The 27252-nt window shown below is 41.6% G+C and overlaps 1 protein-coding gene across 5 annotated transcripts in view; it reads right to left on the reverse strand.

Annotated features, from left to right (window-relative positions):
* The window catches only part of SPTBN1 (spectrin beta, non-erythrocytic 1), a 136826-nt gene that overhangs the window by 60197 nt on the left and 49377 nt on the right, over positions 1–27252 (reverse strand). Inside the window, exon 1 of one of the 5 annotated variants that reach the window (XM_069787714.1) lies at positions 18589–18913. The exons of the other annotated variants lie outside the window; for them this stretch is intronic. Within the exon in view, the coding sequence (XP_069643815.1) occupies positions 18589–18697 (109 nt within the window). The 5' untranslated portion in view covers positions 18698–18913. Of the gene's footprint in view, positions 1–18588; positions 18914–27252 lie in introns of those variants that run through there. 5 annotated transcript variants of the gene reach the window in all.

The following is a 27252-nucleotide window of genomic DNA, read 5'->3' on the forward strand; positions in this document are numbered from 1 at the left end:
GAGCCGGCTGAGGGGAACATGGGCCACCATGACCCCTTTGCTGCTCCCACATGCCAGAAAGCGTTATCAGCCCCAGCCCCAGCCCCTGCGCGTGACTGCAGCACTAACTGCTGCTGTAGCAAAGGTTACCTGTGCAGCCGCCTGTTTTCTAAAAACAGCTTGAAGACGACCTGCTCCCTTCCATACCGGTCAAACCACATTTTCAACAAACTGACCTTGAATCTGTTTCAAACTGAATGGCAAATATGTTTGGCGCACACTGTTGCCACCCCAACACAGGTGAAACAATTTTCAGTGTGCAACAGCTACTGCCAGCCCCTGGACTGCAAAGGCCTCCACATCCGACCAGATACACAGGGAAGGGGGTGCTCTCATGCCATCTGAAATGCTACTGAAGAAAGCAGAGAAATTAGAGCACAAAAGGGAAGCTGAAAGGACCACCGAGTGTCTAGGACTGCTGCCGGGCACTCCGTGTGTGTGCAGCCACCTTGGGACAGCCCAGTTGTTATAGGCACCGAAATCCTCCCTGCCAAGCACAGCCGGCAGGCAGCCTGCTCTATGCATTATCAGTGTTAGTGGATCCCTGTAATAGCTCAAGGAAGACAAATTAAGGACAAGTTTTAATCCCTAACTCCAAAAGCTGTCTCCTGCATTTTGATTTCCATGCCAAAAGTAATTTTTCCAGCTTAGAAATATTATATTTTCACTATAGCAACACACGCAGCCAGTGTGCACCCTACATGAAGCATTGCTAAACACACTGACTCAGAGATCAGCTGAGAGTTGCTCCGGGCGCACCACTTTTGCTGATATCCAATATCCACAGTTTCCCAGAATTCCCCAGATCATAACCCAGGTTAACCGTGCAAAGAGAAAACAAGTGCTTCCTTTCACAGCACAACATTCCCATTACTATAGGTTTTCAGGGTGCAGGATATGGCTTTTTATGTTTTCCCATAGACGTGAAGGCGTGGAGTTAAATAGACAGTAATATTCACAGTTTCACAAATTCCAGCCGTGTTTGAAAGTTTTTAAATTGAGAAAGATGCCCGACAGAATGGCAGATCAGCTGCTAGGGCCAGAATGTTGTGATCAAACAAGATGTTATCAGGAAACAACATGAGCGCGTAGACTGCAATAATCTTCAACATTCGTTATAGTAACAGGAGACCCATGCTGAACATGAAATAATTCTAATACACGTCTAACCTCTTGTTTCAGGCAGGCTTGAGCACAGGCTTGCACAAAACAACTCCACCGTACCTGGCCTCCAGGCCGGTACGCAGACCCCTCAGCAGATCCGACAGGACCAAGTAAGAGCTCCTTCGCTTACCACTCCAGCAGCGCCTTGAGAAAAGAACAACGCTGGTGGCTCCTGGTCCTTAAATTTCCTGTCCAAACTGAGGGCTGCATGCTCAGAGGAAGGCTAGGGACTACCAGCAGCCCTGGCCTACGATCCATGCCCGGGAGGGAGGCTGAGGTTGGGTTTTGTGTGCTCCTGACAGCCTAGCAGGACCCCACCCTTGGGGTGAGACTCTCGGCTGGCACCCTCCGTGGGACGGACTGCCTGCCTGGGGGGCTGCATGGCAAGGCAAATCAGTCAACTGATGCAACACTAAATAGAACCCAGAGGGGAAAAAGCACCTCTGTGCATCTGTACTGCATCAGCTGAGGAGAGAAACATCTGCTTGGATAAACACTCTCAAAATGATGGCCTTTTCACACGGTTCTGGTACACGCTATATTAGTATGTGTGGCAATAAGAAGCCCAGAAAGAACAATGCATAAGCATGCAGAGTCATGCACAGAAAGTCTAAATTAAAATACGTTGGAATCAATCAACACGGAAGAAAATGATGGAAGGAGGAAGGATCACTCAGTTAGGAGGAGGTCTATTAGGTCTCTGTACAGGAAAGGAAATAAAATTACTTTCTCTTAACATTCAAGTGTCCTGTGACTATCTCCCCTTTACTAGTGAGGCAATAAAACTAAACAGTGGATGCTGCTTTTCTCCAGCTGCAGGTAACGGGTCAGGACTGAAAACAGGAATTGATGAAAATGAAAAAAAAAATGAGTTTAACAGAGAAGACAGAAGTCCGTAACACACACATGCAGAAGCAAGCAACAACCTAGAATGAAACCTGCAGGAAGTCAAACTTACACACATTTTATACAGAGAACACAATACACATGGGTCCAATGCCTAGAAACAATAGGTGAACTTTACAAAAAAAAGGCATCTCCTTAATTTTTACTTCAATCTTGCAGACAGTTTAACATGGAGGAATGACTGCAGCTGATGGTTTTGATGCAGGTAGAATGTATTTGTTATGGTTATTTTATGGCACAAAGTAATCCGTGGAGTGACTTCCCCATCAAAAATGGTGAGATTACACCAAGACTTTTACATGCTCAAACAATACTTAGACAAGAACTTGAATGAAAACGTGAAAGATGACAAAGCAACAAGGTGATTTTGTTCATGCTGTGTTTAGCTGGTGATTTTCATTAGGAACAAAATCCTTGCTGCTTTCCCGATTCTGCTACACAGACACTATTGTTCAGAAGTCAGGGGTGTGTTCAGCAATCCATTCTCTTTTACTAGGAAGCACCGACCAGCTTCTAAATCCTATTAAATATCTACCCTTCTCTACTAAACATTACAGCATGTGACTACTTTCACTGCTGAAAATGCTCTGAAAAGAAAAATGGGAAAGCTACATAATGCAGCATGTGGAAAAAACAATTCTGCTGCTTTCTCTCTTTGATGTCACTAAACCTCACTCACACAATAAAATGATGCACAGAACAATGTCCGGTAGCCAGCCAAGCATTACGGGGTGTGGAAGGGCAGGTCCCTTCATTGTCTTTATTTTTACACAGAGTTTATTGCATTTTGGTGTCAGCAATACAAAAATAAACCTCCTGAAAGCCAGCTTCAGATTCATGTAGAAGAATGATTATGTTCATCTGCAAAAAGTTGCTGTAAAGTCTCCCACAGCAAATAAATGAAACATAAAAGTCATCAGGATTTAGCAGATTAAACTGGTGGAATAACTCAGACTATTTTTTTTTTTTTTTAATTCAGAAGATGAAGATGACATATTTAAGCAGATTTAGAGAGAATATGTGCTCAGCTCTCCCTACATTGGCACAAGCTATGTGAACTGCTTGTTTAACTCCAGGAAAACTAGAATGCAAAATTGTGTAAATATCTCCTGCATCATGACCAGCTCCCTGCAATGGAGAATACCCTGTCACACAGCCCATTTCATAAACATTAACCATTCAGCTTGTTTTTTCCTGGTACTCTAGGATACCAGCTGACTGCTTGTTTTTCTGTATGAAATGCAAAGCAGCTACAGAAATGCAACCTAAGTAGATGATTAAAATGGTTTAACATTTCTGGGTGCTGCTCTTGGCAATGCCTACACCCATCTTCAGCTTTAGACACCACCATCTGCCCTGGTTTCAATATAACCAGTCACATTATTGAAGTCCATTATGTGAAAAATGTTCAAGAGGACCAAGACCTGATCTCCCAAATGTGTTTGGAGAAAGATGTTACAAAACCATTTTTACAGCAAAACAGCAAAAGTACAGTTGAATAAAGGAATAACTTTATGGCCTAATAAGCATGCATTATAGAGTTCAAACAGACCTCCTTTTAAAAACAGCATGAAAAATACATCAGTGTTGTCAGCATTTAACATAAAAGGCCACAAATGCCTTATAGCTGATGTGATGTTGGTGGTTTACACTTATTGCCATTTTTTCCCTCTGTGTAACAGACAAATCACTTAATGAAAAGGAGCATGGAAAAAGCATCGGCCTGTCCCAAGACACTGACTGTGAAATTCCTACAGAACAATGAAAACCTGAGGTCACCACACTATTTCAAGTACACACAATCTTGTGAGGTCTTTGCAGTTTTCTTTAAAAAACATTATGAGCATAATGCAGGGAAGTGCCAGAGGTTTTTGGAGGGGAGGCAGTGCTGTTGTTTTCCATACTTGTGCAAACCACTGTCTGATTAGCAGTGTTAGCAAGGGTGAGAGAGCAAGACCTGGCACAGGCAGAGAACATGCCAGGTACTTCACTACATAAGGGCCATCTTCTTCCTGTGTTCAGCAAACCCAGCAGAATGAGTTTTTATAGCTGATTCCCACTTGTCTATAGGAGGAAAAACAAGGGTAGGAAGAAGGAGGCTTGGAGGTTTTCATTTCTGTTGTTCTCTTTTCCTTTCAGCACTCCTCCCTCTTCTTCACAGCTGCAGGTAATGCAACAGTTCTCACACAAGACTACTAGCAATCTGCTACTTCTACAATCCAACTATGTGACCAGACTGGGATCCTCCTTATCTAGGTATTTGGAAATATGAAATTGTAACTGCTAAGCAGAGATGAGTCAATAAGGGATGGGCATGAGGACTCAGCATTCACTGTGAAGACAGAAAAATGGATGCTGAAACCCACCTTTTACAGAGCAAACCCAGGCATTGCGGACAGAAGCTCACAGCGGCACGCACCACCCTGAAGGAAGGAGACCTGCTGGTGGTGGTGCAAGGCTGGATGCAGCCAAGCAAGGGAAATTCTGATGGGACATCAAGAAGCTATGTGTCACCGTGAGGGTGTTCAGACACTAAATCCCCCACAACCTGTGGGATCTCCATCCTTAGGGATATGCAGATCTCAATAGGACAAATCCCTAAGCAACCTGATCTAACATTGAAGTTGACCCTGCTTTGAGTAGGTGTGCTGGACCAAATAAACTCCTCTTCCAACCTGAAGTATTCTATGGTTCTATGAATTTTAGCAAGCTTAAACAAGAATAGGCCAGAAGACTGAACTGCTAGTATTCCTATGGAATCCCATCAAGGGATTTCAGAGAGCTGTGAGATCTTTTCTTTCATCTGAGGCACAAGTTGAGACATTACATGGAGAGAAAAGTCAAAGCTGTGGTATGTTTTGACCATGCTTCTTTAAAAACTCACTGCAATCAGAAAGAATACATGAAAGAAATGCCAAAACTTTCTTTGTTTCATGTTTAAATCTAATTTTACTTTAATGACAGAAAAGCATGAATAGAAAATAAATAAATCTATGATGAATGCATTTAATCCTTTCAAAGTATTAAATCTCTGTGCTAAGAGATGTTGTTATAATTAATTGCTGTTAAATTATAATTTTCATTATCAGAGAAACATTTTAAATGGAAGAACACGTATTTAAACAACCACTGCGTTGATCAGGGATTAATAATAGCTGATTTCATAGCCTTGCTGAACAATGTGTTTAGTTCATCCAGTTTCCATGGTCACACAGTAATTTACTGTTGATAACCACATGCTATATTGTAGAGTCAGATGCACTACGCTGTACTGACAGGTTGTGGAGTAAAAGCAGTAACACCACAGGTAAGCCAGGCCATGGCTCAGCAAGCCTGTGATCTAAGCTAAATCCCAAAGGTGAAAGCTGAATGAGTAACAGCAATAAAAATATTGTAGATTACAATGAAAATTACTTGTATAACTAAAGGAACCATGGTATTTATAACATGCAGTTACTTCTAAGAAGGGAGTTTTAAAAATGAATGGATTTTAATGAGATCTGAAACAAACTGCTAATAAGAAGCGTTAGAGGAAAAATCCCTAATCCTCTCCGGCTCTAATCTGCAAACCCATCATGCAGAGCTCCAGCTGAAGTCCTGGACTTCTTGTCTTTTGAGACTGGCAGAATTGATGCCTTCACCTGTTAGCTTGCTCTTTGAAGAAAAGCTCCAGAAAACTGAACCACAATGTAAACTTCAACACACACATTCCAATCAGTCACTGTGTATTGAACTTCTTTTTTTAAGAAATCTACATGGTAATTAAAAAATAATAATAAATCTGTCTCTCCATGCCATACCTGCTTTCTTGGGACTTCTGACGTACAAACAAGTTGCACATACATTCTAATTCCTTACCTCAAAATTTTCCTGCTGGTCTGTTTGATTCCAATCCGAAGGTCATTTACTGATCTGCTTTTGTGGGACAATGTGGCATGTTTAAGCAAAATCATTTTAGCCTTTGGAGTTATGCAAGAGTGGGGAAAAAAAAGATACCTTTCCAGCACAGTATTTCCTACCCATGTAATAACTTACAAAGCAGTACCAGAAAAAAAAACCTTTGTTTGAAACGCTCAAAGATCTCTCTGAGATTTAAAAGGTGACACAAATTTGAAGGAATTAGCTGGGTAAAATTATACTTTGAACACCTTAAGCGTGTATCTTCATCCAGAAGCATCAGTTGTTTTTCTAGTCTTAAAAGTTGACTTGTGAGTCGTACTAATTGTGCAATGAATGCATTGACTATGCAAACTGAAAAGCTCTACATGGGTACAAAGGTGTGGCTTCTGTTGAAGTTATCCATGAGAGCTCCCAATAATTTACCATCACTTACTTTCTTTAGCTTTTAGCACACTGAGAAAATTAAGTGCCAAACATCATCACCTCAGCATAATCAATATAAGAAGCACCCAAACACTCCTGATCAAAGTCATTTCACTGATGCCTCCTTAGTCACATTGCACATGGGCTCTGTATTCTGGGCTTTCCCCTCCCTCAAGATGTGAAACAGTATTGTTGGGTTGCTTTTTTTTTAAAAAGACTATGAAATATGGCAATTAATAAAGGAAACAGAACACAAGAACTTCTGAAAACTAAGTGTCTGATTAAAGCTCCCAGTTGTCTGTTAATGCAATATTGATGTCATTAAAAAAATAACTCAGGTATTTGTTAAGCACAGAACTATTGCACATTTGCCTTACACATGCAAACAGGTTCTTTGCACTAAGACTGTTTGTGTGCTTCTACCCATCTTACACACCTTCATAGCCAAATCACACAGACACACATGTGTACACAGGCATGAAAATGTATTTATGGCTTCTTACATGAATTGTGTGCGCGCTGTACTTGTGTGTTCCTGACACCTGAAGACATGACAACTCACTGATTTTTAGGTTTCCAAACCTATGGGCACATTTCAGCCTAACTCAAATACACAGTATGTTTATGCATAAGAAAAACCTCCATGAATACATTCCTGAATATGAAGTCCACGGTGACCTGCAGCTAGTGCCAGGGAAATGTTTTTAAACTTGGCAACAGGAGCTAAACCAGAAAGGAGAGATGACTTACATAGCACAGAAAACAAAAGGTGTTCTGGCATTAGGTAGTTCACAAACGTACACCTGAAAACTGCTAGGAACTGGACGTGATCAGCTACACTCACAGAGACTGGAGGAGAAGTAAACAGCCTGAAATGGGTACTGTGGAGCTCGCACCACCCTGTCCAGTCATTTTAGTCATTCAGAAAAAACAGGGGGGAAAAGTCCCCTCTCAGCTGTTGTTTTATTCTATGTTGCTACAACAGGCAGGTGCTTGTCCGAGCCTTGCTGTGCCCAGCCTAGAGAGAGCAGCTCTCTGGGAGCCAGTACAGAACTACGCTCCATCCCTATGGAGGATGCCACTGCCAGAACATGCTGCATGGCTAAAGATTTTACATATTAGGTGTCCTTAAGTGTTGTCTGTTCTCCAGGATGACTTGCGACTGCTTTTGCTAAGAAAACAAAAAAAAGTATCTGCAGCAAGGAACTAGCTGGAACATGGCTGGCCCCAGCTGCAGAGGACACATGAGCATCTTTCAAGTGGCACAGAGCATCATTAGCATCAACGTGCAGGCCAGTATCAGTGCAACTTTCCTGTTAGGAGCAAATGTTCCAGTAAATAAGGATTTATATCATGGGGATTTTATAATATACTCTATCAGACATCATTATTAACATCTTTATTTGGGGGGAGAGACAGAGAAAAAAAGCAGTTAATACGTGAGCAGCAGCAGATTTATGGAAAAAAATGTGCCATACTTCCACGTCTCACTCCGTGAACTCCTTCCATAAGGACTTAGGCAACAGCTACGAACAACCATGTCCAGATGCAACCAGCACATAATCTGCTATTAAGAGGGTGAGGGATTATCAGCACACCTGTAGAAGTGACAGTGGCCAGGACATCACCTAGGGAACAGTCAGGAAATTGTCTATGAGCGTTGCCAATTTTCTAAAATTACTTCCTTGAGCTAGAAGCAAAACACACCTTCCTGTTACCGGGTGAGGCCATGAGGATGAAATGCAACTCACACCCCACAGGGTGAACAAAGCCTGTGAACACACAGAGAGGGAATGGGGTACAATTCACCTCTGAGAAAGCAAATACAGTTCCCTCAGCCATAGCTAAAATAGTTCCCGATACCCTTTCCTTCTCCTTTGGGCTCAAGCTTAGAGCCTTGATCCAATTAGACTTCATCCACTTAAACAACAAACTGCCACGTACCCTGCGGCTTTCGTCAGCACCTCCAGCCCCAGCGTGCAGGGCACAGCACAGCCCCCTTGATGCAGGGGGTGGGAGTGGGTGCACCCACCTGCACTGTGGGTCCAGACTCTGCCATCCCAAGGAATTACTTTTATTTAAACAACATGAGACACTAGGCATTTAAAGGTAGGGTTAAGCCAAACTGTTGAACTCCCCATGCATGAGAATAACAGAAAGGTCAGAAGTTCAGAACCCAACCAACATCTGATGTTTCTAGACACCTCCCCTATTTACTCAGAGCCTTACTAGATTGCCATTCCATAATGGCTATTACTCATGTTAAATTGCAATCAAAGTACAGTCACATCTGCAATTTCAGAGCAGTCTCTTTCATTATATTGCCAGACAATCTGGAAAAGCTGAAGAGAGGAACACACCCTGAAAAAAAATGGCCGTTGCACTACCAGAGTAGATCTAGTCTTCCTGGAAAAAACTGTGGAAAGATACTAAACTAGATGCATAATTAATTATTACCCAAAGCAAACCATAGTTAGTTGACTACAGCTGAGACAGCCATGTTTTCACTTTCCTTTTTTCCTGGAACCAAATCATAATCAGATTGTATTTCAAAAAACTGGAAACACTGCCTGGACAAAATGAGCACTAAGAATTGGACTTTTGGTTGGGTTTTTTGGTTGGGTTTTTTTGGTTTTGGTTTTTGGAAGGGGAAGGCTGAACCCAACATACAGTATCAGTGTGGAGAAGCTGAAACCAAAGAGGAGTCATTATTTGAGAAGAATGAAGGAGCATGCCTGGATTTGAGAGACAAAATCCCATGAGCGAGTCCCTCAGCACTGTACTGTTGTGCAGTTCCATTGCCTTTAACAGGGCTGCCTTGGTTTAGATTATCTGAGAAGTGGGCTCTGCATATTGGCTGATTTTCTGAAGAGTTTGGCAAGCCATTAAGTTAAATTTAGGTATCTTTATTAAAACACAGGGTTTTCCCCCAAGAAAAATCTGGGCAGCCAGCATTTATTTTGTTCAGATAAACTCTTAAATCTCTTTGTAACAATTCTTTGTTTGGTTTAATCCTTGCAGGCATAAAGCCACCCCTTGCTTGTGATTAGAGAGCTGTGGTAATAACAGATCATTTCTCTACCTTGCCACCACACTTTCTTCACCGTCTCTTTGGTATGCAATTCTCCGACTATTCTACCTGAAAACTCAGTTCTGATAGAATTAAAACAGACAAGAAACCTTAAAGAAACCAACCCCCAAACCAAAACAATTCTCAGAAACATATCTTGGCTATTTTGAGCAGAGATCATGCCTCATCCAAGGTATTTGCGGTCTCTGCAAGGGACAACAAATAACCGATTCCTGTGCGATGCCATTTGGGATGATACTTTTCCTGTTTGCTAACATGGGAAGTATTCAAAATCTGGAAATGAGAAATCATATTTATGACCTGCTTGCTCCCCCCCCTTTAATACAGTTTTACTAAAAACAGTGCAGGATCGTGCATTCTACCAATTACCTGTCAAACAGAAAACTGACCCTGTCCAGTCTAAGTTTGTCATGTACATGTAACTGGGCCTGTGCCTTCAAGAATTCCAGCTCATATTTTTATGAACAAACCAAACTTGATTGAACATGGAATTAACAGCACTTCCAGTTATCTCATGAAAAGGCCACTCGGTAATGCCTGATCTTTCACAAGACCTTTGAAAAGCCACGAACATGGCCCCTAGACTATGCCACAGTAACTGCCTGCGTGTCTGCTTAACTGTACTGTTCCCCTCAAAACTGAAGGGCCTTTTTCTTTAAGCTTCTTTCTAAGTGAAACAGTGGGGCATTCAGCACGGCTACGAGACTGGTTAATATTAGTTTGGCTACAGTAGTTCTCTTTCAACAAAGGAGGCTCTCAGGCCGGGATACCCTCGTTCCACCAGCAAGTGTACAAGGTCTTTTGTGTTAACGTGGGCTCTCCCGGCCATCGTGACCTTAGACTCCACATCAAAAGTCACAAGCATGAGTGGTCACCATCCCTCTTTTCTTCTCTGAAAGAAATGCAAGGATTCAGCTATATGCGTTCCTAGGAGCAGCAAGCAATTTTAGGCTCACATGCCCTCCTTAATTACATGCAGGCTATCACAGAGGACAGTAGGGCCAGAATTACTCTGGGTGCTAACAATGCTCAGTATGCGAATGAAATTACGCGTGCAAAGCTGAGTGAAGAGTAAGGCCCTCCTCCCATCAAGTGGGGAGCACACATTATCCTCTGCTTCTGCATGCCAGGCCACCACCTTATTCTCCTTGTGCTGAATTTCAGAACTGCTGGAATGCAGAGTAAGCCACGAGTTTCTTATTCTCTCCATGAATGAATGACACTTCACTTTGAAAGGACTAATTTTGAGTTGGGAGGGGAGTTGTTTACCTAATACTTACTGAACAATTTTCATCTTTGGAGTCGTTACGTCACTTCACTTGGACGACAGCACTGGGAAAAGTATCATTACCTGCCAGCCCCAGATATAGATTTCCAAATGAAATTCCAGATTTGATTTCTCATGGGGAGAGCAAGCAGAGTCTAAACCACCTTATTTATTTTATTCTATCTCCTTCACCACAGCTTTTAAAGTTAATGGAGACTAATTCCCAATATTTGGCTTAACAGTTTTCCCAAACCTGTCTATTCAATGAAGATAATTCATTTTTACATAAGGAAAAAATGTGTCATTGTCATAGCCTGCTACTTAATAGCACATACTTAATACTTATCGATTCAACTTAAACAGGAGCAAAAAGACCTTCAGAACTGTTAGTAATCAAACATTCTTTCAACGAATTCTTACATGAAATTCAGACTCAAGCAGAAGGGGTGCACCTACCAAACCCCACATCCTGCTCTGGGATATCACAGAAGAGTAGTTTAGTACAGGGAATAGGAAATGGGGATTTTGTGAATCACATGGCAAATCTGCAATATGATTTTCTTCACCATTTCTACTTAGCGTAGGTAGCATTTCATCCACTTTAATAGTCAAAGCATGCACCCAACAGAAAACTGAAAGGTGAAAGAAACTGAGAAGAAAAAGGAGGAAATCACAAAACAGATTTGAGAAAGAACTCAGGAATGAAAGCCTACCATTGTTCTGGCTTTTTATCACCACTGTCATCTCTGTCCCTAGTCTTTTTTTATTGCCCCACTTTCCACAGAATTTAATGGCAAAACCCACAATCAATTTGAATAGGGCTTTTGAATAGGAAAAATATTTGGAATAGTAGCCTGTACTCCTACGTGGTTACAACATGCCTACAAAACATTGGGATCGTGTCTGTGACATTTAGCTTATTTGAGACATCCAATGCAGAAACACAAAAGGGCCAGTTCCTGTGCTAGCACAAATGGCTGTATTTCCAGATTCGCAGAGCTACGGGGATTTACACCAGTTAAGAACATCACACAAACCATTTTACTGTTCTAACTCTGGCAACAAATCACCCCCAGGGTATTCAAAATACGTTACTGTCCCATGTGAAAATATCTGTTTACAAGCTTTGTTTACTTCACAATTTCAGAACCACAAAAAGTGCACAAAAATTGTCCTTTTTTTAAACAAAATTATGCTCCAGAGCCTAGAGATTTCTGTTTGTTTCAAAATTAAGTTTCTTATACACACAGTTAAAAAAACAAATATTACAAACATAATCTAAATAGAAACTGAAGAGGACAGGCTACAGAAAACCTGAGGCAACAGCTGAGAGTTGTAAATTTTCAGTTATTTCAGTGAGGAGCCAAATCCAATTTAAACGTTTACTTTTTCAACTGTATCAACACTGACCATATTAGCAGAAATACCTTACCCTGTCCTCTTTTAACTTGCCTTCTGTATCTTCACAAGTACAAAAACGCATAACCAGAAAAGGTAAATTTCTGGAAATTTTGAAGACATAAAAGAAATCTCAGAGCTTTTTGAAAGAGAAAGCAGGAATTTGGGGCAAAATGTTGTCTTCAGTAGCTATGGGATTATCAAAAGCTGGTTTATTTCTCTAACAATGAGAAATTTCTTAGTCCTCATTTAATCTTGAGCCATGGTAACAGTTTATCTAGCAGTAAAGATGGAGTTGCCATACAGCCCTTTAAAACAGGGAAAATACAAAATAAAGTTGGACTTTGTTTCTCACTGTTCATTCTGAAAAAGTCTTTCACAAGAACTTTCTGTTAAATTTTCCTCAAAATCTCATATTTAGTTTTGTGGGATTTGTTTTTTTTTTAATTATCAGGATTAGGAGAGAATGGGAGTGAAAGGTTTGAATGCTTTCTTTAAGTTCCTGGGTGTTTCTGAAGTTTATCCTTTGTAGACAAAACTATTCCAGAACGTTCTGCAAAACCTTCCTCCAAAGGTTTGCTATACATCATCCAGGCAAAAATTTTAAAAGTGTAGAGGCAAAGTTAGACAGTTTATGCGTAACAAAATTAACAGACAACATGCATGGTCACTGAAACATGGCTTTCACTTCTGGCTGTACTCACTTCATCAGTCCCTGTCCGAAAAAAGGGCATGAAGCACAGATTCCCTGTACTCTGCTGCAATATTTAGGATTAGGAATAAATAATAGCATCTGTGTGTCATTCCACAATTTCTACAATGTAATTGTAGGCTTTTACTTCTGGAAAGGGCAGAAATAAGGCAGCTCTGAGTAGCCTTGTGTCACCATGATTCTCTGCATCAGTTCTGTGCAACAAGGGCATGTGCGAAGAGTTGAAGTTAGACCAGTTGGTTTTATGAGTAGATAAATACAGTCCTAGCAAGTGATTTGCTACAAATGTCTATTTTAATGAAGAACCTGGACATGTTAGTTACAACACTTACCCAGTCATTTCCTCCAAGTTAAATCCCTAAATTATACATACAATTAGTTGGCAAGATCACTTTTATAACCTGCACATTTTAAATATCTCCAGACAGAGAAGACTTTCACCAATATTCAGCTACCATCTTTGTTTCAGATGGCTAAAATGCCCTAAAACTGAGTCTAGGATTCAGATATGTTTGCAGGAATCTTTACATTGGAAAGAAAAAAGGCCCAGTTATCACAGAAATGCACATTCAAAACACTGCATTTGACATCACTTAAAAACTCTTTGCAAATCTGACAGGGCTTCCAACCATGTAGCTTGTGCTCATGTGTTCACCAAAGCCAGAAGACTGAAGTATGCTTTGACACATGCAGGCTTTGGAACAGTTGCAGACAGCAGAAAATCAAGAAAATTTTGCCACAGGAATATGGATATATTTGCAACTTCAGTGGATCTGAGAGGGTGGGGGGGAAAAAAAAAAAATCCATGTCAACCAGACACATTTTATCTGGAATGAAATTCAGCCTTCCCGCATTTCAACTTTAACAGTAATTACCATGACAAGAAATGCCAGTGACCAATTTGGTAGACAAAGTAGGATGTCCTTCAGTTCACTAATCACCGCCTGTAGCTATGCAGGTCACTGCTCGCAGGAGACTGAAATCCTTTAAAAGGTAATTCTTGGAGCAAGGAAGACAGCTGTTGAAACTGTCTTTTCAAAGGGCACCCCCATAACTTCAGAGGAGCCTGGGTGCAGCAGCAGATATCACTGCCTTAGCGCAGGACAGTACTTCAGCAACTCCTGCCAACTTGTTAGTTCACAGTGGGAGCTCCCCGTTTATCCCTGGGCATAGGCAGGAATTTGGGGCTAAGATTTTCTTGCAGGAAAAGCTGTGGGGAAGCCCTGCTTCAGAATAGCAAAAGAAAAACAAACAGGAAAATTTTCCTGCTGTTCTGCAGCCTGGATGGGAACTAATCTATGCATACGAATCCCTGCATTATCGAAGCTGATTATCATTGACAACTTAAAAAATAGAAACTGTGTGTGTCTCTTTTTATGTCAAACCCAAGCCCAGACCAAACCTACTTGGGTCACTGCAGATCAAAGGATTACACAGCCAAGGAGCTCCCCTGCTAATGAACGCTGCTTTCAGAACAGGGGGTTTGCCCCAGATGCCCAAGATACTCACACAACTGCATTTTGGTTTCTGGTGCAGGTAGTGCTGTGTAGCCACGGTCAGTCTTTCGTCGCCATGAAACAGAGTTTAGAATTGACCTAAAGCCTGTTTAAACACCTCTGACGGGAAAGACAGCTCACCTTTCCTACAGGCTTATTCCAGTGGTCACTACAATAGGTGTCGAGTTTTTCAAACCATACTATTTCTAACATGGCTCAAAAGTAGTAATAGAATAAAGGCACTTCCACCCAGGCAGCCTGGTCACCAAAACACATCAGGCTCCCACTAGAAATGAGCAGTTTCCAGTTTCCAATCTGAAACGCAACATTAAAAAAAATAAACAAAATTGAAATGTACCATACAGCAGGGTACATCACAAAGCTCCTTTGAAAGTTGGCTTTCCTCCAGGGATTTATCAGGAGCACAAATCTAGCTCACCCCCATCCCCCAGGATTTTACATTTGTAATTGCCAGTGGAAATTTCACACCTAGGGCACAGCCTTAGAGCTGAGACCCAATTTTCCAGTTATACTGCGGGAGCTGATAAAGTCACCAAGCTACTAAATGCCAGAAATGTTAATAAATACCACGCTGTCCTGTTAACCAGGTGGAAAGGAGCCTGTGAGCAGTGATGATAGCTGCTTTTGGTGGCAGCTTCCCTGTGGCACTGACTCTGGCTGCCTTCACTGTGGAAGGTGATATATACAGCTGCAGGGATCTCCTTCCAAATTCCTGACTTGCATTAACCTCTTCCTGCCAACTCCTACAACTGCACCAAGCCAATCCAAGGGATCCTACCATGTTAATGTAGCACAGGTGACAGCCTTGGTTTATGGTTATAATACATGTGGTTTGCTTTTCATTTAATTCCTCAACCGAGCAGGACAAATTTTCTCCACCGACGTACCCTGCACAAGCCACATGGCAACGCGTTTTCCACATACACATTTTGGGTCCTGTCTTTACTTGCAGAGAGCTACTCCAGTCCTGCAAGACAATCCCTTTCTACTGAACAAGTGGTCATGAGAACCAAAACTCCATACCTAGGTTTAAGATGATAGCAACCACTGATACTATCTCTCACTTATCATTCCAGGACTGGGCCAACTAACCATAGTCAGAACTTACTGAAACTTAATAAAGGAAACAGAACTTGCTAAAGCATTTTTCTCCCCACACCTGCACCAACATTCTCACAAGCACAAGGACTGAGTATGCTAAAATTCTCAATTATAATGCACAAGAGTTCAGGGTTTCTTTTAACACAAAGCCAGCCTTGACTCACTCACAGCACTGTCTTCTGCCACAGCCTGCTTCACTCCAGCCCATCAAGGCAAATGGGAGCTGGGATCTCCTGCAAGGTGACCCTTCCCAGGCGCAGAAGGAGACAGTCTGGTCCCTTCAGGGCAGTCCCACAATTTGCACTGGCTTCACACCCCAGTGGGACAGGGCTGGAAAATCTGCTTTAAATGCTCCACAATCATCATCAAGTTGAACAGAGTTTCGTTACAATCATCACTTCAAGGCGTTTAAAAGAGGTGGAATGTAGGGAGTGCCTAGGTGATCACTTATGATCTGAACTTGCTTTGGCCCGGGAAGAATTAGGTTGGCTCCTCTTTTCTTCTCATGTGAAGCTGCCAGTGCCAAATCTAACGTATTGTTTATCTTAGGAAAGAGGAGATCAGAGAGAGTAGTCCTCTACTCATTGCTGATCACACTTCTGCTTCGTACATGGCCTGAGCACTTGCTCTGTGTTATTTTAGTCAAAACAATATGCTCCTAAGTGCTTTTTTTAAGGAAAACTCCCAACCTTCACTGGATCTAAACAGCACCTTGCTATAATCTAGTGCAAAGCTGTGGATTCCCATGAGAATTCTAGGAACTGAAAAAGGAGGGGCAAATTCAGTGTGGGAAGAACATGAGTAGAGGCTACAGTAATCCTGTATGGTGTCAATACTAGTGCTGCTCTAGAGAGCTGTCCTACCGGAGGCAAGGGAGATGAAACACTGTTATAAAGGAGGAAAACACAAAAATAAAAAGGCAGGAAAGCTTCAAAAGGTACTTTTTACCAGAGACTGAAGGAGGTTTGAAACATACCTGCTTTTACTTGTTTGTACACTTTCACAGTGAGAAAGGTGAAACTGGCGATAAATTTGTAATTTAAAAATATTACATATGTTCAGCTCATCCTTGCTGGGTCTGAGTCTGGATGCACTGAGCAATGCCCAGTGCCATAGAACACCCAATGTTTTCACCAGAGCCTTCCAGCAAGAGGACAAGAATCATCTTGAAATCTTACAACTACAAATTAATGGCTTTTTTAGATATTCTTCAGAGAACCATTAATCCAAGGAAAGACACCTTCTGTGTCAGCAGAGTTAAGCCACTCCCTTTACAGCACACAATATTTTATACGGTTATTTCGCATTTCATGGAGTATCTACTGTATAATTTAAAACAGTTCCTGTACCTAAGCTCCGCCCTGAACAAGATCATTGGCAGCACTATTTTTCAAGCCTGTCTACCCTCTCTGCAATGTGAGTAAACAGCTATGGGATGGTCTACTGCAAAATCACTCCTTACAATTGCAGGAGAATTCACTGCATTTTATCTCTTTTGTTAGAAGAAAATGCAGTACATTTAAGGAGAGCATTGCAATTTTTTAAAAATTTTTTTTTAAGTCAACACAGTGCATTCCACTGAAGGGAAAACTCACTTTCTGTGCTTTCAACACTGCGGTCTGCTTTCCTCTTTCAATGTGATGTAAACACACAGATAATGGATTCCTGAAGCAGTGACCCTGAAAATGATAAAATCTGCCTTTTTTAGACTGCTAACTTAACCAGCAAAAAAAGAGGCGTGAGGCAGTATTTTTTTTCCCCTGTGCCACAAACTTACCTCGTTCTTTTTAAAGCAAGTACCGCAGCCTAAGATCTGACAGATATCCAAGATAAAGCCTCTATCGCATTCCCTCGTGTGCAAGTTCGGAGCCTGGATTTTCCATGCCTTGCCTGAGGAATGTCTGTGTTGCCAGTGTCATTTTATCTTATTATATCCAGTATGCAGCCATTACTGTGAGCCAGTTTACAAGATAAACAAAGTACTATGAATGAATTTTTTTTTCCCCCCTCCTTCCTTACGCCAACAAATAGGAACATTTTTTGCACTAACCAGGCTCTTCCTCCCTCTCTGACAGGAACCTCAGGACCACACTTGTGGCACACACCAGAGTAAAATAAGAAACATGCACAGAAGGGCTGAACTTCACTGTACTCAGGCTGCTCTGGGATTATTTATGGAGTCACATGGATGTAGAGGAGGAGGACGTTTGGTTTTGGTTAAGAATTCTTTTTTATTTTGAAACTGCAATGCTAGAGTTCATTCATCCCTGGCACATGCCTTATACAGAGAAACAGCAGAGCTTGGTTTACCCTGTCTGAGGTAGAGAGATGCTGGGCACAATCCTCCTCTGCTGCACTGCTAATGATCTGGATTTCCAGAACAGGTCAGAGGCCTGCCCTTTAGAGAGCATACAACCACTCCCCAAAAGAAACGTCTGTTTTCTCACACAGATAGAGAATATAATGGGAAGACATTAAAGGACATTTTCCCTGTCTAAAAGCAGAGTGACACAAAATGAAGAAAATTGAGAATGTTAAAGTACATGAATGCTTTCTTGGAGATCTTCTACTACATGAGCAAACTAATTCGTTTGGAAATTATGCAGCTATTCTTCATTTGAAGACATTAAGCCACCCATCTTTACAGGAGGTACACAGGGAGTCAGAAAGGGCTCTCACACTGCAAACTGCACCCAAAGCAAGCCAGGATTTTATGATTAATTTCTAGAGTTATGACTGTATTTTAATTAAGGTTAAAATAAATAGAAAGACCACTTCCTCAGTCTCGCCCTTATTGTTCTAAGTGACTTGGTCTGCGTTAGTCCTCACCTGTAATGCTGAGCTGGCTCAGACGGGGACATGCATCTTAGTACTGTGTAAGACTGAGGACACCTTCAGAGAGATAAAAGCCACACAGTATCTCTTAAAAGAACTCAAAGCTTTTTCCTATAGCACCACTTTCGGCCTCTCATTAGCACCTTGATGCAACGAGAACAAGCCCAGACTAACATGTTTATGGGGATCATACCATAGCAACACCTACAAAAAAAAAAAAACAGCACAGGCTTACCTTGTAACTGCTTGAATCTTCCTTCTAATTGATTATAGTTATACGGCACCTGAGATGCATATCCTGGAGACAATGGCCCGGGCATACTTGTTGATTTTTGTAATTCCATTTACAGGTAACAGAGGGATACGATGAACTGCAGCATAAAGGAACCACAGGTTTCTCTACCATACATCCAAGTAAATCCCAGCTTCCTCAGTAGTTTGGCTTCAGTCCCTAGAGAAGACGCTCTCACTGAGCCCTAAGTAAATAACAGCTTCGGTTCAAAATCCAGCAGTGTGGGTTGGCAGTAAGTTGTCTGTACCGGATTCAAACTTAAAGCACCATGAGGGTTTTTTTCGGTGGCGGTTTTTTTTTCACCCCCACTCCACTACAGGCAACTCAAGTGCTCGAATCTGGTTTCAAATGCTTGTCTGGCTCTGGCGAAAATAAATCGAATAAAAGCAAGCCTGCGATTCAGCCCAAAGTAAAAGCAGCATGGAGCCAGGCGCTGCCGTCCTCGCCAGCGCTTCCAGGAGCCGCGCACACCTCAGACCTTTCTGCTGGTTTGTAACATAATCAGCAGCCGCCCGGCTGCGGGCTGATGTCACTTGATTACCATAGAGCACCGTGGAGGAAACGAAGGCTGTACCAAGGGCGAAGGGGCGGCGGAGCAGCAAAGCTGGAGCAAGTTCTTCCGCCGGGCCCAGCCCGCACAGCCCTGAGCCCCGGGGAGGGGGGCAAGGTGGTCATGGGGTCCCCAGGCCTCCGCTCCCAACACGCTGCCAGGGCCACAGCAGACGGTGGTATCTTCCTGAGCAAAGCCGGTGGAATTACAATCTTTTGTTTAGAGCCTCATGTAACGGAAAAGTCTCAGATTACTATCACACGAAAAGGAGGGCGCTTTTCTTTATTTATCTGCAAGTCCGTTCACTTGAAAAAGTGACACACACACACAGCAGTACTCATTCAGTATTTAGCAAGAGGCGAGGAGGGGACGCAGAAAGATGTACGCTCCAGCACACTGGGAAGAAACGAAAGCTTTGTGAAAAGGTTCTTTAAACAGCCAATTCCTGTCACTTCATTTTATGTTACTTGTCGATATTGAGGATTTTGACGTCTCCTCTGGATGTGGCTCTTTGCCCGTTTATCAGCATGCTGGGTATTATCGCAAGATTAGTGGTTGTCTGGGCTATGCACTGGAGGGGAAGGGCTGTAACGTAAATAAGAATGCCTTGCCTCCCATTGGCACCTTAATACCCTGCTGCAATATAAACGTGCACATTAGCAGCAGCGGCAGGGCTACGTACTGGAAGTCCATTCCTGCAGCTGGCATTAGGCAGAGGATGTCAGTTTTCCCTCAGGGGCACAAGCTCCTAGCTCTCACTTACTCATAAGTGAAATTAAAAGGTCAGTTCCACATTCACATTCTCAGCATGTAGCATTTGCCTGTTCATTTTTAAAACTGCTGATAACGTTCACACAAATATTTCTCTTTTTTTCCTTGTCTTGCATTTCCAAATTCCTTTCCAATGGAATCCATGTTGTCTTCTCCTCCCACTCCGTCCCCTCAATAAACATTTCAAAATGTTGCCTTTGTTTTGATACTGCTGTTTCACAAGTTTTTAGTCATATAGTAATTTATGAGTGAGGACAATTCCTGTGGGAGAAGCTCAGTCCACTCCCACCGACTCGCTGCAGCCCTAGCTCCTGCTAGGCATAGGGTGGAAATTCAACCAGCCAACACACCAGGAAACATACGTGCAAGAAGTCCAATCATGAACACCGCTAATTTAGGGAGAAGTGATGGAAGTCAACACTTCTCAACTGAAGCTGGGGTTTCCAAAAACATACGGACTGCTGAAAGTGCCTGGCACATTGCTCCCGAGGTCATAAATACACTTAAAATATTTATGGCTTTTAACTGTACTGTTTTATTTAAAACAGCAACATAGCCCTAGTCCAGAGTTGCTTATTATACTGATACAGAAGGGCTTTTACTAGCATATTTCAGTGAACCCCTTTATATCAATATAGCTGTATTTACACAAGACTTTTGGTACTACAGCAGACCTCAAGTAGAACCTAAAACATTTTTGAAAGTTGGCCTTCAGTCCTTTCAGCACTACCTACACTTGGCCACTAAAGACTATTCAGCTGACCAAGCCAGATTTTACAGTGTCAGGGGAAAAAACTATTGTCCACAAGGGCAGCTAAAATGCCGCTGTACAGGGGACCAAGGTACTGCAGGCTTGTGCCCTAAATGCAAGGTGAAAAGAGGATCCGAGGAAGAACCCGCATTCGCCACTGCAGCAGGCAGGATGCTGCTCTCCAGACAACAATGCAGTGATGTGGCACGGCGAGTCCCCTGTTCCTGCTAAACCTTCCCCTGATCATCTTTGTACAGCCAGCTGTCCCTCCAGCATGCAGGGACCCACACGCTGCAGTTGTAGCCATGGGATTTCCAAGCTGGGGTGGGAGGGAAGAAGGGCAACACAAAAATAAAAAAGGCTCCAAAATTTACCAGAACAGAGCTCAGTAAACTGAGCCATTTATATATAAATGCGAACTCCCCCAAAGCTCAAGGAGCACATTTTACCCAGCACACAAGCACAGGCTTATTTCCGTCACAAATTCTTTTCCTGCAGCTTTCTACCAACAGCAGCTTTTGCCTGCAATGCCTGACCTATGTTATAATTAAATGAAACCCTTTCCCTCCAGAGCAGGCAGGCAGCCAGGCCCTACCTGCAGGCATATCAGCTCATTACTGTCCCACCTTGAGCAAACAGGTGTTGCTATGCAAGCTCAGAAGGTAAAACTAAAGTCTAAGTGACTGTCAGGAGAGCTGGCGCGTTTTTAACACCATAAAGGCCATAAATCAGGAGCCAGGAACTTTTCCCCAGCTGAAAGCTTTCCCAACACCTTTGGTAGGCAACACACTAATACACGTGACCATTATTAAAAATATTTAAAAGTAAAATATTACAAAAGCAAAACATTAAAAACTAAAAACAATCATTTGGCTTTGACCCATATAAAACACAGACTGGCTTTCCCCACCCTGTCATAAAACATTAATACCACATACACAAATTTACACTTCAGATTGTCCCCTCTGGGACAACTGAATCTGGTAAGTTTAAGAATCCTAAGAAACACTGAACAAAAGTTGGGGTTTGAGTCATTTTGTCCGTGTCCCCTCTCTGTCCCCCCCCAGTTCTGGCCTGCCCAGTAGCACTAAATGCTACCTTAAAGAGAAAGAATTGCAGCAGGTATGGAGCAGTGCAGGCTACACAGCGAGTAGGGAGAAAGCTAAAGGGTAAGGGAAGAATCTGTGTTTGAACTGAGCTTATTTTGTTCAAGATTTGAAAAACAGAGATGGAAGACCCTAACACGTTGTGGAGGACTCGGGCAGCACTCACTGTGAAATTGTGACCTCATTTTAGCTGCCATCCAGGTTGACATTTGGGCTGAACAACAGGTCGCCAAGCAACAGATGTGACAGCCTTTGTTAATGATCGTATCAGCTCCTGGGGATGGCCCTAATCGCCAGGTGCTGCTGACTCATCTGCCAAAGCATTACTGCTGCTTTGCTGGGCCTCTGGCGTACATTTTGAAGGCTCCACTTCACAGGTTGGTGCTAATTCCGTAGAAAGAGCAAAGCAAAATGGGGATCTGTCTGTATTCGTGAAACACTACACCCTATGTAGCAAGGCTTCTTAAAAATGGGCATCCTGCCAGTTCCGATTTTTGAGTCACATCAATCGTAATACATTCGTTTGCTGCTGACTCCAAATTAGTAAACTTGAGACCTGTTCACTGCCACAATGTAGCAATGCATCAAATCGATCACAAGGCTCTAGCATGCTGAGCCCTTTTTTATACCTGGTTTCTACTCATTATCTCTGTTTCTCTTTAATTGACTCAGTCCCTGACAGTACTAATTAGGTAATGTGCTATGGAGGGGAATTAATACTTTAAAGGACAAAGATAACTTTTAGCACTGGCCCAAGTGTAACTTACCAAATCAACACAGCTTGAAATTGTCGATGGAGTAATTCATCACTGATTACAGTGTTGGAGAAAAATAAGGGCCAAATCATATAGTAAGTTTAGTATATTAGGGAGGGAGGGTTTTGTTGGGTTTTCTTCCCCCCTCTAAATTTTGTTCTCACTTTTCTTCCATAGCTGTGAAATAATTTTTGCTTTCATTCTTTGAATTGTACCTCTCCCATAGTACTTGGCTGGTAATGATGGCTTGCATTATTTGTGTACTTGTTAAGAGTAAATAAAAGTGCAAATTATTATCCACTTAACCATAACACAGTGTGACTTAGTTGACACAATCAGAGGTTTGCAAAGCCTCAAGGAGAACAAGAGGTTGATTACAGTAATATTATGAAAGCACAAATAACATCTGGAGGCAGGTGCTTACCCCAGAACAGAAAAGGATCTGTCCCAGGATCTGTCTTTATGTGGTTCTGAAAATTGCTGAAGCGAATGGGCTCCTATCACAAAGGAAAAAACTAATGTTAGATCTAGCAAAATTACCATCCAAATCTCTAATCAACAATGTTTCTAAGACTGAACAAAACTATCGCTTTTCTCAGCCAAAAAAAGTCCCTTAAGAAAAATCTTAGCATATTCTCAAAAAAAGTATAGGCAAAAAAAAAAACCCTCTAAGAAATTCCCGGCCAAGGATTCAGTTCATAACTTTTGCAGAAAATAACTGGTAAGCGTGCAGCGTTAATATTACTCACACAGCCTCGTTAGAATTGGAATAGCTAGAAATTCCCCATCAAACTACACTATCTTCCACCAATAAAGTCAACCAATATTGTCTGGCTTTACTGGGTCAACAATGAAGATAGTCCATGTAGTAGACTCAATGTCCAAAACAGGCTCACCCTCAAAATACATTCACTTAATGCATTCATGAAAAACCAAGAAAAGCAATGCACAAAACGTCCCCTGGGTACCATAAAACAAACACATGCTTTGTACCGTTGCGTTCTGAAAGAAAGATGCGATTTTACAACTCCATGAAAGACAATTATCTTTCTAATGGGAAGCAGAATGCACGCCAGAGCTTACAATAATTACGAATCTGGTTAATCATCACCCTTGTCTTTCCTCTTTACTCTTATTTGCTCTTGTAAATCCTCTAGCTGGTGACTAACTAGAAAAAAATTACAAGATAAAAAGGATGATTTATTAATCTAAAATGCCACAGAAATCACAAAACATTTGCTCTTCTCCTGAAAGAGGGTAAAGTTCTTACACATCCCCTCAGCACCACAGTTAAGAACTGAAAACTCATAATCATGCTTGCCTTTCTTGACTTCTCTGCTGATATGCCCATCTACACACTAAAACCAGAATCTATCCCTATATATGCAATAGAGTAAGGAAAGATGGCTTTTGCTGTGGATTGTTCTAGAATGTAATAGGAAATAGTTATTTTTATCATGTTTGACAATTTGCATAACATTAATCCTGAAGAGTTAGCTGTTTTCCCTTCAGTTTGTATCTAAGGTGCTGGAACACAGAGAGAAGCAGCCCACACACTAAGCAGAAATTAGCATGCCAACTTAATTACCTCTTCTGCAGGTATTAGTGGGAAGAGAACCATTCATCTTATAAACCTGCCATTTCCTGCAATACTTAGCAACTGTCTCAGAAGGTGAAAATAAATACAAACAAAACAAGAGATCTTCTCTTAGGTAACACTTCCATTTCAGAAAGTATTCCAATTTTCTCTTTAAAGGGGATTTTAGGTCAGTGGCAAATACCAAGGCATTTGCTCCTCCAGGTCCCTTCCAGATATATTCTCTGTTACTCATGTGGGCTTGGGAGAGCCAATGCAATCAAAAGGCAAGGGAAAGGGGCAGATTAAAAAGCAAGAGACAAGGATTTTTATTACAGAAGGGTCTGTTCACAGGTTTTCCTTTTGCCATGTCCAGGCTGGCCTTACAGCAGCTCTGCACTGAGTCCCAGGCACAAACGAGCTCTGGGCTCCAGATGAACCTGTAGGTTGTGATGTCTGAGACCAAAGCAGCACGAAACCTTTGGGAATCTTCTCACAAACCAGGCCAGAATATCAACTTATTACTGAAACTGGGTCAGTTCCACCTGGTTTCAGGTTTCAGTTTACACAAGTCCCAGATTAACTGGAAAGTTGACATGACTTTTGTAACAGCATGTCCTTGCTAACTGCAACAGTGGGACACTTGCCAGGAGAGCTCGCAGGGAAGAGCTACAGGACGCACTCGTCTTTGGATGAAATCATGGTTTGTATTCCAGTCCAAATGGGTTCTTCTGAACTGTACTGCTTCCCATACTCCACAAACTCATCAAAGCAGGGAAGCCATCCCTGAAAAACTCTAACAACTACATTCACAGGTTTTGTTTGTGGCCCACAAAATGCACTTGGGTTTGCTCCCTGACTTAGATTAATAACCCTTAAAAACTCTATTAAAATCAAGCATGGTGCACAGGTATGCACTTAACATACTCGATTTCTGTGAAATTTTGGCATGAAAACACTTCTTGATTTTCATCCAGAAAATTCTTTTTTTATGGGTTTTAATGTGCTTTCTTAGAAGCTGGAATTATTTTCACTGCCTTTCCTTCCCTCCTCTCCCTCTCTATCGGAATTGCATCTACGTTAATATGTAAGAGAGAGAAAGAGAGATTCCCACCCTCCTTTTTCTTTTCTTCCTTTTGCACCGTTTTCTTTTTTTTCCAGTTTGACCACAAACACAGAAGATGCACTGTTGCTACACCATAATCACTCAGACATGAAAATTAAATCTCCTGCTACTCCTGAGCAAAATGGAAATTGGGTGAAAACAACAAGCAGAACACACTGATCTTTACAAACCTCCACAAGCCAGAGTATTTATTTCTACTGTTTCCCTTGCTTCACATAAATAGAACAGAAAAGCATATAAACAATATTAATGTTCACAAATACATCCCAGTTGTGACCAGCCACATTCACATGTGATCAGTTTAGGGGAGAGGAACAAAAAAGTACCTCTCCATTTTGCCAGTTCTGTAACTGGAGGAGCTTGAGCCCCTAAATTAGAAACCTCTGAAGTTACTTGGGTTCCCTACAGAATTTTAGATCCTCTTACACCTAAGCAACAAAGTTCCAGAAAAGCTGACGTAATACAGGCTTGTGCTGATCCTGTAGTTCAGTCAAAATGAGAAAGAAGGAAAATGTTAGAAAAAGAAACTGTTGGAAGTTTTTCTTTAAAAAAACCAACATACTAGATGCAGAAACATGAGCTGAAAGCCTCATTTTTTAAAGCCAACATAAAAGAGATATCTTTCTGTTTATTTTTGAAAACCACCTTTCATCGAATCTCACCCACAAAATTTCCCCATCTGGGAATTGCCTATCTCTGCAAACAAAGCTTAGTGATCAATTCACAAGTACTAACTGTCTGAAACTCATGAAGTTTTTACTCCAGAGCAAACCACATTTCATTTTTATATCATGTATAGAATAAATACAACATATTATACACTTATATATACAAATACTGTCCACATCTGACACCCATCCGCTTTAAAGGCTTAGTAACATTTAAAGGAAGCAAAACTTAAAAAAATCATCATACAACATACACATACAAAGTAGCTGGCAAAAAAACCCAGTAGTGTTTGCATTGCTCACTAGAAGAGTTCAAAACTGCTAGGAAGAATGCCAGAAACTAAAAAAGTGGAACTTGGAAGTGAATTTTCATTCTCCTCTCTGCTTGTCTGGTCCTCATCCCTGTTCCTGTTCTGTTTGCTTCTTCCCCATCAAGGCAACTCATCTCAAAGCAATCTGGGTTTATATCTCTCCAGGATATTACCTCAAGATAAGAATCAAAGCTCTGATCCGAGAGAATGATTTCATCCCTAATCTTTCCCCATTAGAAGAGATCCAAGGTTCACAGAAATTGGTAAACATTTTTTAATCCTGTATTGAATTTCACTTTGCAGTATGCTCTGCTAGATGTTATTTATACTTCAGGGAGTGCTTTCATGCAGTATCCAAGCAACAAATAGAAGGAAAAATGCAAGGCACATTGCAGATTTGGCTGAATAAATAAAATAAATACAGAAACATAGCTAGTTAGATGCTAAAGACATGAGACGAGAACATTCTCTTCTGCATACGCATTTTTTGTGGAAAGACTTCTTTTAAATTACAGGCTCATGACTAGGTTTTGAAATACAGCCACAGCCAAGCTCATCCCTGATAAAAGTCATAATTTATTGGCAGGTATTTTCTGCACACAAGAAATCCTTTCCATTAAGATGACTCAGCAAAATATCTAAAACCAATCTCATTTCAATGAATGGTCCCATGGTTTCTCTGTATTAAATATCCCTAAAACATTCATTCCCACAGCAAAGAACTTTATAGTCTTCTCAGTCTTCAGGTTTCCCATGATGGGCGCTATGGGTCAGATTCCTAGCTGGTGTAAATCAGCATGGTCTCACAGAAGCCAAGGGAGAATGCCAGTTTATACCAGCTGACAACCTGGCTGGTGAGTCTCCTCCTAAATCATCAAATTCAGCATGATTATATCCAAGCTCTACTATTGTGCCCAGCTTAGCTCTCACTAACTACATGGAAAGTAACTCACAGTGAGTGTTCTTCCTTTCCTTGAGCAGCTGGTGCAGCCA

Source organism: Haliaeetus albicilla, chromosome 7 (assembly GCF_947461875.1).
Source record: "Haliaeetus albicilla chromosome 7, bHalAlb1.1, whole genome shotgun sequence".
Classification (NCBI taxonomy): Eukaryota; Metazoa; Chordata; class Aves; order Accipitriformes; family Accipitridae; genus Haliaeetus; species Haliaeetus albicilla.